This window comes from Sorghum bicolor, chromosome 10 (genome assembly GCF_000003195.3).
Source record: "Sorghum bicolor cultivar BTx623 chromosome 10, Sorghum_bicolor_NCBIv3, whole genome shotgun sequence".
In the NCBI taxonomy this organism is placed as follows: Eukaryota; Viridiplantae; Streptophyta; class Magnoliopsida; order Poales; family Poaceae; genus Sorghum; species Sorghum bicolor.
Window position 1 is genome coordinate 57,430,625 of NC_012879.2, and position 13,681 is coordinate 57,444,305.

At 43.8% G+C, this 13,681-nt stretch overlaps 2 protein-coding genes across 2 annotated transcripts; one reads left to right on the top strand and one right to left on the bottom strand.

Moving 5' to 3' along the window:
- Positions 3,826–4,401, bottom strand: LOC8061622 (putative RING-H2 finger protein ATL37). The gene has a single exon (XM_002438816.1). It carries the CDS (start codon positions 4,399–4,401, stop codon positions 3,826–3,828), a length of 576 nt encoding a protein of 191 aa, XP_002438861.1.
- On the top strand, positions 7,085–12,793 carry LOC8083292 (glutamate receptor 3.4). Its single transcript, XM_021449198.1, has 6 exons — positions 7,085–7,769; positions 9,303–10,642; positions 10,718–10,995; positions 11,191–11,222; positions 11,322–11,728; positions 11,850–12,793. Exons 1-6 carry the CDS (start codon positions 7,511–7,513, stop codon positions 12,312–12,314), a joined length of 2,781 nt encoding a protein of 926 aa, XP_021304873.1. The 5' UTR covers positions 7,085–7,510; the 3' UTR covers positions 12,315–12,793.

Below are 13,681 nucleotides of genomic sequence, written 5' to 3' on the forward strand. Positions count from 1 at the left end.
AACCAGAACTATTGTAGAAGTTGGAATGTTCTATCCTGGAATGTTAGGGGCATCAATGCCTCCTGGAAGTGGAATGCAATTAGGGATAAAGTTGTGGAAGCTGGCTCGGACATCATCTGCTTTCAGGAAACAAAAAAGGAACTTTTTGACATCCAGTTCTTGAAAAATTTCTGTCCAATCGGCTTTGACTCCTTTGATTTTCTACCCTCAGTGGGGGCGTCTGGGGGCATTATCATTGCTTGGAAGGGTGCCCTGTTTGCAGGGCAGCGTCTGTTCATCAATGAATTTGCTCTTTCAATTCAGTTCACCTCCCTCCACAACAATACCGACTGGATTCTTACTTGTGTGTATGGTCCGTGCACACCTGATGGGAAGCAAAGATTCGTTGAATGGATGAAAAACATACAAGTGCCCCCGGACTTTGATTGGATCATTCTTGGTGACTTCAACTTAATGAGAAAGCCTGAAAACAGGAACAAAACAGGGGGTAATATCTCAGAAATGTGCATGTTCAATGATGCAATTAGTACCCTTGGACTGAATGAGATTGAGCTTCAAGGGAGGAAATTCACCTGGTCTAACCAGCAACAACCATCTCCTCTCCTCGAAAAGTTGGACTGGGTCTTCACTAATGACTCCTGGACCATCACCTTCCCAAATACATATGTAAAGGCCCTGGGAATGGACCCATCGGATCACTGCCCCTGTGTCATAACGATCTCTACTACCATCCCTAGGAGAAGCTTCTTTCGGTGTGAAAACTACTGGATGGAACATAACCAGTTTTTGCCACTCATTCAGCAAGGGTGGTTAATCCCAACTAGGCAAGACGATGCAGCCAAAATACTAACAGCCAAGTTTAAAAAGTCAAGGCATCTGATTAGAGAATGGCAGGCACCCCAGTTCAGCCTCAAGACCCTCATAAAGAATGTCAAGATGATTATTCAGCTGCTAGAAGTAGTAGGTGACTACAGAGACCTAAGCCTACAAGAATGGAACTTTAAGGAACTACTCCATGATCGGCTCATTGATCTTCTGAAGCAACAAAAAACTTATTGGAAACAAAGAGGCTCTATCAAGTGGGCTAGACTGGGGGATGCAGGCACCACTTTCTTTCATGCTAATGCAACCATAAGGCATAGGAGGAACCTAATCTCCCAGCTGACCTTACCCTCTGGAGTTTTGGCTTCCTCACACAAGGACAAGGAACTAGCTATTTGGGAAGACTTTAAGTTTAGGTTGGGTGTTTCTGAATTTGAGGGCTTCTTGGTTGACCCTGCGTTCTTCGTCAACAGAATAGATGTTTTGTCTAGCCTCGAAGAGCCTTTTGACAACATTGAGATAGATGGAGTTGTTAGAAATCTGCCAAACAACAAATCCCCTGGGCCTGACGGGTTCAATAACGAATTCTACAAGAAATGCTGGAATATCATCAAGATGGATGTTTACAACCTGTGTAAGGCCTTTTATGATAACAATATCTGTCTCAGAAGCATCAATTCTTCCCACATTACCTTGGTCCCAAAAGTTGACAGCCCAACAACTATTTCTGATTATAGACCTATCTCTCTGCTAAACACCTCTATCAAGCTCATAACAAAGGTTCTGGCAAATAGGTTACAACCTGTCATCACCAATCTAGTCCACAGAAATCAGTATGGGTTCATTCGCTCCAGGACTATTCAAGATTGCCTCGCATGGGCTTTTGAATACCTACACCTATGCCATCATTCCAGAAAAGAAATAATCATCATCAAAATCGATTTTGAGAAGGCTTTTGACAAGATCGAGCACCAAGCCATATTAACTCTGCTCAGGGCAAAAGGCTTTGGACAGAAATGGATATCCTGGATGGAAGGAATTTTCTCTTCTGCTACCTCAGCAGTTTTGCTGAATGGGGTCCCTGGAAAGACCTTCAACTGTAAGAGAGGTGTGCGGCAAGGAGACCCTCTGTCACCATTGCTGTTTGTTCTTGCTGCTGATTTTTTACAGTCCATGATCAATAAGGCAAAAGATATGGGACTCATCAATCTGCCAATACCCATGCAGCACAATCGTGACTTCCATGTGATACAATATGCAGACGATACCCTAATCATCATGGAAGCAGTCACCAGGCAGCTCTTCTTCCTCAAGTCCCTTTTGAACAGCTTTTCTATGAGCACGGGACTGAAGGTAAACTTCTTGAAGACCATGATGGTCCCAATCAATGTACCTGAGGAAAAATTGCAGACCCTGGCAAAAACATTTGGATGTGCAACAGGCTCGCTTCCATTTACTTACCTAGGCCTGCCCCTAGGTCTCAGTAAACCCAAATTTCAGGATTTTTTGCCCATGATCAGCAAATGTGAAAGGAGACTGGCTGGAATCTCCTCTTTTCTTAGTCAGGCAGGAAGGCTTGAATTGACCAATGCAGTGTTCACCTCACTGCCCACATTCTATATGTGCTCCTTGGAACTGCCCAAAACTGTTATCAAACAAATAGACAAATTCAGAAAAAACTGTCTATGGCAAGGAGGGGAAATTAATGCCAGAAAGCCTCCAAAGGCAGCCTGGAAAATGGTATGTGTGGCAAAGAAGGATGGTGGATTGGGAGTTTTGGATATTGAAAAGCAAAATCAAGCCCTGATGCTCAAAAACCTTCACAAATTCTTCAACAGAATGGACATCCCCTGGGTCGGCTTAGTCTGGGAAAAACATTATGCAAATGGGAAACTGCCAAGTCATATAAGAAAAGGATCCTTTTGGTGGAGAGACAGTTTGAAGCTGCTGCAGAAATTCAAAGACTGTACCTCAGTTGTGATTGAAGATGGAAAGTCCTGCTTCTTTTGGACGGACAACTGGTGTCATCAAACGCCAGCGTCATTAGCCCCGGAATTATTCTCCTTTGCCAAAAACAAATCGGTCTCAGTGGAAAGAGCCATGCTTGGTAACATATCGCCTGATCTCTTCCACCTCCCAGTCTCCCAGATAGCCCTAGAACAAATGCATCTTCTCCAGTCTAGACTTCATCATATCAATCTGTCTGATGGGAAGGACAGATGGATTTATACATGGGGATCGAATCAGTTCTCCTCCTCCAGAATGTACAAGGAACTGGTAGAACACCCGGTACCCCACCCTGCCTTCAAATGGTTTTGGAAGTGCCCATGCCAGCCCAAGCACAAAGTATTCTTTTGGCTGCTGCTCAAAGATAGACTGAGCACTAGAAACATCCTGAGGAGAAGAAACATGGCCATGGATAGCTACGACTGTGTTCTCTGTAACATGCCGACAGAGGAATGCCTAGATCACCTGTTCCTCACTTGTGATTTTGCCAAGCAGTGCTGGAATCTCCTTGGGATTAATATTCACCAATCAGATTCTTTTCCCGATGTTGTAAGCTCCTTCAGGGACAAACTCCAGTCAGAATTCTTCATGGTGGCAGTTATACTATTATGCTGGTCGATCTGGACAGCAAGAAACGGCTGGATCTTCAAGAACATGCACCCCAGTATCCAAAACTGCAAGCAGAGCTTTCTTACAGAGTTAAGGTTGGTTCTTCACAGAATCAAACCAAGTGCCCTTCCAAGATTTGAATTATGGATGCATTCAATTTCAGCCCTGCTAGCTTAGGCGCTCCTGCTCCTTTATTCTTCATCTTTTTTCTTTCCTTTTTTGTACCCTAGCCCCTAGTCTTCTCCTTTTGTTATACTCTGGAAAATTTTTTTGTCTTCATTAATATATTTCTGTAGGGGCCACGGCCCCTCCAGTTCTCTCAAAAAAAAAACATATCACTAATATGAGATACAGGAAACAAATCACTAATGTGGCCAACGTACTATACTACACAGCCGCCGCCACTGGGGATGGCTCACCGTCGCCGGCGACGACCTTGATGCCGGCACGGCAGATCGGGCAGGTGGCGTGCCCACGCAGCCACCCGTTGATGCACCGCGCATGGAACGCGTGCCCACACGCCGTCAGCCTTCTGACCGTCTCCCCGTCCCGCAAGACGCTGATGCACACCGCGCACTCCTCCACGGACGACCACGACGACGGCTCAGAGCCGCTGCCGCCGCCGGCGTCGGCGCCCGCCGCGCAGTACTCGAACGCCGGGATGGCTTCGATGTCCCCCTGGCTGAGGCCAACGCCGACGCCGTCGCCGTTGACCTCATTCTGCTGCTGCTGCCCCACCGTTGTTGACTCCTCAGACCCCCTCGTGCGGCGGAGGTAGTAGTAGCACGTGAAGATGAACACGAGCGCAAGGAGCACGCCGGCGACGACGAAGCCCCAGAGCCGGCCGGCGAACGCGTACACCAAGATGGTCACGAGCTCGGCCAGCGACCACATCAGAAGGAGAGTCGAGCGGCGGCCCCACCGCGCAGTGCTTGGGTCAGCAGTCCGCACTGCGTCGTCCATGGTGGATATAAATTTAATTAGGATTAATTAACCCGGCCTGCAGCTAAGCTAGCCTGCTTTCTGGTGTTACTAGTGCTATATAACGATGATCCAGCCGTATATGTGTGCGATGCATGGTACGATGATTCTATCTACAAGGTAACAAAAAACTGAGTCAGCAACATGTAGATAGATACTAGAATATATTGGGATGGGTGAAGTGCGATCGAAACGAGATGAACATTCTTAGGTCGCAGATAGAACCTGGAGAAGTAGCCAATGTCCAAGGTGACATCCGGTCCACATTGACGACCGAATAGGTTAAACACAAGTTGCAGAGTTTTTCTAGGATTAAAACCAAATTTACCAACGTCATCATCAGCGCGCAATTCTTCTAGGATAGTGCAAATCTTATGCAAATCGCTTTCTCATGTTACTTAACAATGATTATTAACTCGTAGGCCATGTCTGGACACATATAGTAACAAATAATAATCATTTACAAGTGTAAAACCACTCCGCTTGTATTTGCATTGTGCACACCAGTGTACAATTATTAAAATGTTCGTTCTCTGTAATTGTTTGTTTGGGATAAGTAAATTAAATACATCAACTGGCTGCCTAGAGTCAGAATATGCTCGCCGCCGTTGCTTAGAGCTAAAACGCAGGGCTTAAGGCCATCGGCGTTACCATGCATTGTCCGTCATTTTGCCTAGATGTTTGACTTCAACAAAGCATGGATCAAATTGGGGCAATGAACAAGACATGCACTGAAGCGGCAAGCACGGAGCACGACCATGCCGACAAGGACGGGATGATGATCACTACTACAAAACCGACTTTGCACGATCGATCAAATAAAACCGGTTTACACAAACGGTAGCTGGGTCTTTGGGAGTCAAAGTCTTCAGCTGTGGCTTCAAGACTGCAGCTGAACATTGAATTTCTAGAGGCGGTTAGAAAAGTGGTTCATCTATAGAAACCAATTTTTTATAAAAAGAAGCACGATGACCATATGCAGTGCACCATTGCCATTCGCTAGCCGTTCACCACATCTGTCGTGGATGAGTAAGATTTGTTGTGCCTATCCATCAAATCAGTTGTACCCTAGCCGCTTGTTTCGTGGCCAACACTTCCTCGCGTAGATCTACCATGGCCAAGACCTTCTCTGCCAAATCCGCCATGGTCAAACACCTCCCTACCAAATACACTCAACATGGCTCCGTTGCGCTGCCAGCTAAACCGCTTTGCCGAGGCCCCATCACGCTCATCGCAAGCTAAGCCCCTATTGTACGGTAGAGAAAAAAAGAGGTCATATGTGGAGTAAAGAGAAGATAGAGATATGGGTGGATATACTGAGAAGATAGAAGAGAGTGGGTGAGAGGTCTTTGGCTGATGTGGCTAAGGGAAGAAAGTAGAAGACCAACTAGGGTTTGACACCTATATTATCCATAGGTTGGATATTCGGGATAGTAGGTTGGATTGATTTCCAAAGATAGCCAGTATATGTTTACCCCTAGAAATGCTAATTCTATCAATCACCTCAAGCTATTGTTATAGTGCGAGCACATGGGAGGAGTGAGCCTAGACGATCATGACCCATATGGAAACGGTGCACAAGTCCTAGTGCCCATTGGCGCTCACCTCGTTGACCAAGGGGTAGTCAATGCATGGTAGAACATGGTTGTAAAGAACATCACTTGTCAAGAACAGGGAGGGAAGGGAAAAGGCAAAAGTGTAGAGATATGAACGGGATGAAGGATAAGACTGAGACCTGGTTGATTTGCTATTAAAATTGGCTAAGGCAAAGATTTGTCAAGCAAAAGTTACCAAAATCTTGAGTCAAAATTTTTACCATAGATTTAGCAAGCTAAACATGAAATTTGGACAAATTTGGGAAGTTCTCAAGGAAAAAACAAATGGTAACAAAGAGCGAGCCTTAGAGCCTATCTATAACTCTCATAAAGCTAAACCCCACTAGATGAATTCTCTCTTCATGCAAGGTGTCGACATCATTCCCCACTAAATGACCCACTAAATATTCTATCTCTTCATGCAAGGTGTCCACATCATTCTCCAATAAGTCCATGTCATCCCATATTAATTACAAAAAATGACCATGTCATCTATATTATGTGAAATACTTTAAATATTTAATCTATTAATATACAAGTCATATACATACACTATTTGTTTCATCATCAATTAATTCCTCTATAATATAACCACATATTAGTTTATGTTCTATTAGCTTAGCAATTTTTTATTAGATCTAATACAATAAAATACATACAAGTCAAATGCATATGTATACATATATAATAGACTGAATATCATATATAATAATTTATTTTTAAGAAAATCCCACAGCAACGCGTGAAATTCACATAGTTCACTTTATTGAAAAACCATATCTATAAATATCGTTTTCTAATTTGTTACGAGAGAAAAAAACCACTAAATAAACAGGCTCACGCTATCACACAAAGAGAGATCAGAATTGTTGAAAAATCACTGGTCCATGGAGACGCTGTCCACCGACGGACCTGGCTGCGACTTGGCACGAAAAAAAAAAAGAAAAGATCTTTCTCGCCTGCTTCCGACGTCCGTCACGACAAAATTCCTTCCTTCCCGTCCCCGTCGCGCGGTAGCATCACCCATTCACCTCCAATCTCCATCTCGCTCGACGCTCGCTGTCTCTCTGATGTGTGCGCTTGGGTCATGCATGCGTGACTTCACACCTACACGCATTGCGAGTTCGGACTCAGATCCGACAGTCCCCAGCGTTCGGAGACTCGGAGTCAGCTCCGGCACAGTGCGTCGGCTCCTCAAAGCCTCATCCCGGCATCCCGCGGAGGAGGAGAGAGCTCGGCTCCTCACCAGTTGTCCTCCTCTTCACCATCCTCCTTCCTTGCCCACCTCAAAACAAGAATCTTGCTTTTTCCGACGATACCATAGCTCCACCCAATCCTTGCGCTCCCTGCCGTCGCCATCCCTCATCCTCCTAGCGCATCTCATTCAGTCATTCCTCGTCCTCAAACTGACTGATGCGGTTGGTACCAAGGTTCCGGCGCTCGACGGCCCCCGCGCCGTGCTCTTCTAGCCTCTAGTGCCGCTTGAATTCCGGGCAATGGGCGCCGCTCAGTTGGTGATTCTGTTCTTGGCGCTTGGCGCCGCGATGCGGGCGGCGTCGGCGGCGGGGGCGCGGCCGAGCGAGGTGACCGTTGGCGCTCTCTTCACGTACGACTCCACAATTGGTCGCGCGGCGCAGCTTGCCATCGAGCTCGCCGTCGATGACGTCAACGCGGACGGCAAGGTCCTCCCGGGGACCCAGCTCAATTTGGTGCCCCAGGACACCAACTGCAGCGGCTTTATTGGGACCATCGAAGGTTCGGTTTTCGTTTCCCCCTCTTTCTTCAGTTGCTCATGTGTCATGTCCATGTGTCAAGAAGTTGGTTTTTTTGGTCTTTCAAAAAAAAAGTATTTTTTTCCTTTTTTATATATAGTTAAGAATTAGAATTACAGCATAGATAGCAGCCGAAATGGAAATATTGAGGTCTTTCTGGAAGCTGTTTCAAAGTTTTGAGGAAATATGGGTTGCAGCCAGCAGCTGTAACGGTAGTCTTAATCCTATTGTTCACTTTTATACTTATTATCAGTCAAGCATAAAATAGGGGGAAATTTCTCCCTTATTATCTATGCTAGAAAAAAGTTGATCGTTCGTCTAAAACCTGAGCAAAATCTCGATTGATCCAAGAGAGAACTTTACTGCCGGCAAAAACATAGGAGGCGGATGGGATGGGCCTATTCAGTCCCAGTATATTATTGGTTTAGTCAAACTAAGTTTGGTACCCCTACTGGTAGGATTTTTATAGTCTTAATAGTTGCTCAGCTCGTGTTTCATGAGATAATTTGACAATGTTAGCTTTTCTGTTTGTCTTATGTGGATCAAAAGTATCTTATAATAGCATATCCCTTTCTGAAGAATTATGATTGCACAGATACTTACAAAAGTTTACATATCAGATAATGATGCTCCTCGAATATAAATTGGACAATGATAATTGTCGGTATCAGTAATTTTTGTAACTTTCAAATAAATAAGATTAGATACCTTTTGACACTTGGTCAACACCCCGTCGCTTTTGGATGCCTATGAACCCTAACCCCTCGTTCTACTTAAATCTCACTCTCTTGTCTCGAGATAACTTCCACTTGCTCCCCCTCATTATGCATTCACTTATCCGTATCCATATTGGTCTACCTAAGTACCTATGCACAAATAGCTTAAGAATTCTACTAACCTGATTGTCCTGTCAACAGAAGAGTGACAGTCAGAAAGACTACTGACACTGACGGAGTGGTACCACAAATAGCATAACTTGTGGTTAAGGTATTCTGTAGGATGAAGGCAACATGTGTCAGCTGTTACTGATGGAGTGGTTCTGTAACTTGTAAAATCGGTTAGGTATTCTATAGGATGCAGGACATGTGTTAGCTGTTACTGATGGAGTGGTACTACAAATGGCATAACTTGTGAAGTCGGTTAAGGTATTCTGTAGGATGCAGGAAACATGTGTCAGCTGTTAGGGAGCATCCAATTCCTCACTTTATTCTCATTCAAGATTCTTTGTTTCCTTCTGTCAAGTTTGAGCACCAGAATAAAGTAAACTATATAGGTTTATTGGAGACTTTCCTTGTTTGAATCACAGCTAGTTTTCCTGTTTTTATCAGAAAATAAAGTTTGCATGACATGCATAAAGTTTAAGGACAAAATTAGTGGGATCTTTATAGGCACAAGTACAATAAGCTGTCATCTTTTCTTGGCTTGAAAGACATCAGAAATTAACTTCAGTACCTCAACTGTCACTTCTACCCTGACGGTGCATGAACTGATTCATAGAAACCTTACTTGGTTGCAGCGTTGCGGCTAATGGAAAAAAGCGTAGTTGCGGTGATTGGCCCGCAATCCTCTGGGATAGGCCATGTCATCTCCCATGTTGTTAATGAGCTACATGTACCTCTTCTATCATTTGCGGCTACAGATCCAACTCTCTCTGCATCAGAGTATCCGTACTTCATCAGGACAACCATAAGTGACTACTTCCAAATGAATGCCGTTGCTAGCATTGTTGATTACTATCAATGGAAAAGGGTGACTGCTATATTCGTTGATGATGATTATGGGCGAGGTGGCATGGAAGCCCTCGGTGATGCGCTTGCATTAAAGAGGGCAAAGATTTCATATAAAGCAGCTATTCCTCCAAATTCAAATACGGATGTGATCAATGATGTACTATTTAGAGCAAATATGATGGAATCAAGGGTCATGGTTGTGCATGTCAATCCTGACACGGGGATGAGAATATTTTCTGTAGCTAAGAACCTCCAAATGATGGCCAGTGGCTATGTATGGATAGTAACTGATTGGCTAGCTGCTGTCCTTGATTCCTCAGCATATAGAGATCTTAAAGATATGGGTCATATTCAGGGACTAATTGTTCTGCGTCAGCACATTCCTGAATCTGAAGCCAAGGATAAGTTCATATCTAAATGGAATGATGTGGCTCGTAACAGAAGTATTACTTCTGGCTTGAACTCATATGGTTTTTATGCTTATGACTCGGTTTGGGCTGTTGCTCGTGCTGTCGATAAATTTCTCAGTAGTGGGCAACAGATCAACTTCTCAACAGATCCCAGATTACAAAATTTAAATGACAGCACGTTGCATCTATCAACTCTGAAGATATTTGATGGTGGTGAGCAGATGCTGCAGCAACTTCTACTCTCCAAATTTACAGGTGTTACAGGTCCAGTCCAGTTTGATTCAGACCACAATTTGGTACGCCCAGCGTATGATATCCTTAATATTGCTGGCTCTGGCTCCCGCTTGATTGGCTATTGGTCTAACTATTCTGGGCTTTCGGTGGCTGCTCCTGAAATTTTGTATCAGATGCCACGAAATACATCTACAAGTGCCCAGCAGCTGCATGATGTGGTATGGCCTGGTGATTCCACTACTAAGCCTCAGGGATGGATATTCCCAAACACTGGCCAACCTCTGAGAGTTGGGGTTCCAATTAAAGCAAGCTTTAAGGAATTAGTGTCAGGCAGAGGAGATAACATGAGTGGTTATTGCGTCGAGATATTCAACGCAGCAATTAAACTGCTTCCTTACCCAGTTCCTTACCAATTTATAACTATTGGGGATGGCACAAAAAACCCTAGCTATATTGACATCATTAGAATGGTTGCTGCCAATGTATGCCCTCATTCCTATCCCAATCTATTTCACAATTTTGTTGTCAGGCCTCTGATTTGTTTCATTTTCATTTAGTCACTTGATGCAGCTGTAGGCGACTTTGCTATAGTGAGAAATGGAACGCAGCTTGCAGAATACACACAGCCTTATATTGAGTCAGGGCTTGTGATAGTAGCGCCTGTGAAACACGTAACTTCAAGTGCCTGGGCTTTCCTTGAACCTTTCACATTGGAGATGTGGTGTGTCACAGTTGCTCTTTTTATTTTGGTGGGTGTAGTAGTTTGGCTTCTTGAACATCGTACTAATGAGGAATTTCGAGGATCTCCAAGGCGACAAGTCATAACAATGTTATGGTAAGTTTGTTGCATGTTGTAACTTTGTGGATGTTTTTTTGTCCAAATTTACCATACCTTGTTCAAGTCAAAGTTCAGCTTTCTTCAATTCATGCTCATCTTATGATCTACTGTTATTTTGTTGTTGTGTTTTTTTTTCTAAATGCTTAGTTGCTAACTTTAGGAATTGACGGATGATATGTGCTTCTCTTTCAGGTTTAGCTTCTCAACAATGTTCTTCGCACACAGTAAGTCCACTAGACGCGTCCATGATATTAACTTATAAGCTCTTCCATGATTCTTTGACCTATATGGATGGAAATGTCTTGATGAGAAACTCACTTCAGGAGAGAACACTGTAAGCACACTTGGGCGGTTCGTGTTGATAATATGGTTGTTCGTTGTGCTGATCATCACTTCAAGTTACACTGCTAGCTTGACGTCAATCCTCACTGTCCAACAGCTCTCAACTGGAATTACAGGGATTGATAGTTTGGTTTCAAGTTCTTTACCTATTGGATACCAGAATGGAAAATTTACCAAAAGGTACCTGAGTGAAAACTTCAATGTTCCTCTCTCTCGACTGGTGCCACTGAATACGATCCAGGAATATGCTGATGCCCTTAACCGTGGACCAAAATACGGTGGTGTTGCTGCAATTGTTGATGAGAAGCCATATATAGATATCTTCCTGTCAAACTACTGCAAATTCAGAATAGTGGGAGAGGAATTCACAAAGGAAGGATGGGGCTTTGTATGTTCAGTGTCCTTTATCTTGTTCTATTCCCTCATTTACTTCATCTCAGGGAAGCACAAATCCATGTCTGGCACTGTAACGGAAATGATTTATTCTGCTCCATTGCTTTTCTTTACAGGCATTCCAGAGAGACTCCCCCCTCGCTGCAGATTTATCAACCGCCATCCTTCAACTTTCAGAGAGTGGCCAACTTCAGAGAATCCACGACGAGTGGTTCTCACGGTCTAGTTGCTCCTCAGATGACAGCGAAGTGGGAGCAACCAGGCTTGGCCTCGGAAGCTTTTGGGGCCTCTTCCTTGTGTGTGCCCTGATATGCCTCTTCGCTCTGCTGGTATTCTTCATACGGGTCTGCTGGCAGTACAACCAGTACTCCAGTTCTGAATCTTCTGGCGAGCCCAGCGCAGCCACCCCTGGTCCTGTCATAAGACAGCGGCGACTATCACGCCTTGGCAGCTTCAAAGAGCTGATCCAGTTTGTCGACAAGAAGGAGGAGGAGATTAAGAAAACGATGAAACGAAGATCAAGCGATAAAGATAGCCAAGCTGCAGGATTCTCATACGCTCAGTCAGTGGCTTCAGCTTAGGCCTTGTTCAGTTCGCAAAAATTTTAAAGATTCTCCGTCACATCGAATCTTTGGTCGCATGTATGGAGCACTAAATAAAGACAAAAATAAAAACTAATTACACAGTTTATCTGAAATTTGTGAGATGAATCTTTTGAGCCTAGTTACACCGTGATTGGACAATCTTTATCAAATAAAAACGAAAGTGCTGCAGTAGCAAAAAAAAACCAAAATTTTGTAAACTAAACAAGGCCTTAGGACAATCTTTCAGATATCTGTCCTTCAGATGGATAAATATGGCAAAGCAGGGGAAGTACATTACCAACCATATTGAATTAGGCTATTGTCTCCAAAAGCAAAACAAATCGATGTAAATAGTAAATAGTGTATTTGATCTAGGAGTCCATTCCTTATGCCCCTGATATATGCTGTTTGTATTTGACAAAACTGTTTTCAGCAATTGACCATTGCTCCAGGCTGTTCAAAGTGGTTTATTTCAATTGCTTTTCTGGCAGGCGCCATTTGAGCTTTCCTCTGATTTACTTCTGCATGATGTTTAACCATTCATTTCTTTTTTTACCTCGATGGCTGGATTATGCAAGTGGCATGAGCTATTTGTGTAGGGCTCTGAATTGTGAAACCCTGAAGCCAGAGCCCAGAAGTGAGCTTTAAAGTGGGAACAGATCGGCCGTTGGGCTATTACACGGATCTGGTCACCCTCGCGTGGGCACAAGGAACCATAATGATCCAGTAGCCTCGCTGGTCCTGCGCATCGAATCGAAACACGGCGTTGTTAACAGACAATCCCACTCCCCAAAATCGCTTCACGAGTTCGACGACATATAAGAGGAAGTGTGCACTGCCGTTGTTCATCTTGACTGCTGCTGCTCCATCCTCCAGTCCAGAGTCGAGACACTGGCCAACTTATTCCGGTTCCCCAGCATTCAGCAGCTAGTAGCCGCACACTTACAGCGCTGTTACCAAGTTTTTACGATTTTTTTTTTCGAAATAAAATGCACCTTGGTATTTTGAACAAAATGCACATTAACATTTGTTTTATTTATATATTGGGAAATTTCACCTTATATCTGGGTTTTGTCTGAAACAAAAGGCACATCTATTGAGCTGGCTTTTAAAAAACTAGAAAGCTAACTTTTGATGAATAGACTTATAAAAGCCAATAGGCACTTTGAGAGCGATTTTTTTAGCTTTTGGTGTATAGAGAAGCTAAATTTTTACTGCAAAAGCCAATAGCAAAATGACAAAAGTCAGAAAAGCTAGTTTTTGAGTCAAAGTCCAAAAGCTACAACTCAAACAAATAGGCCCTTTGTCTATCTTATCGTGGCATATTAGGCTATCACACAACCCACTACTCTTGCTTTATCTAG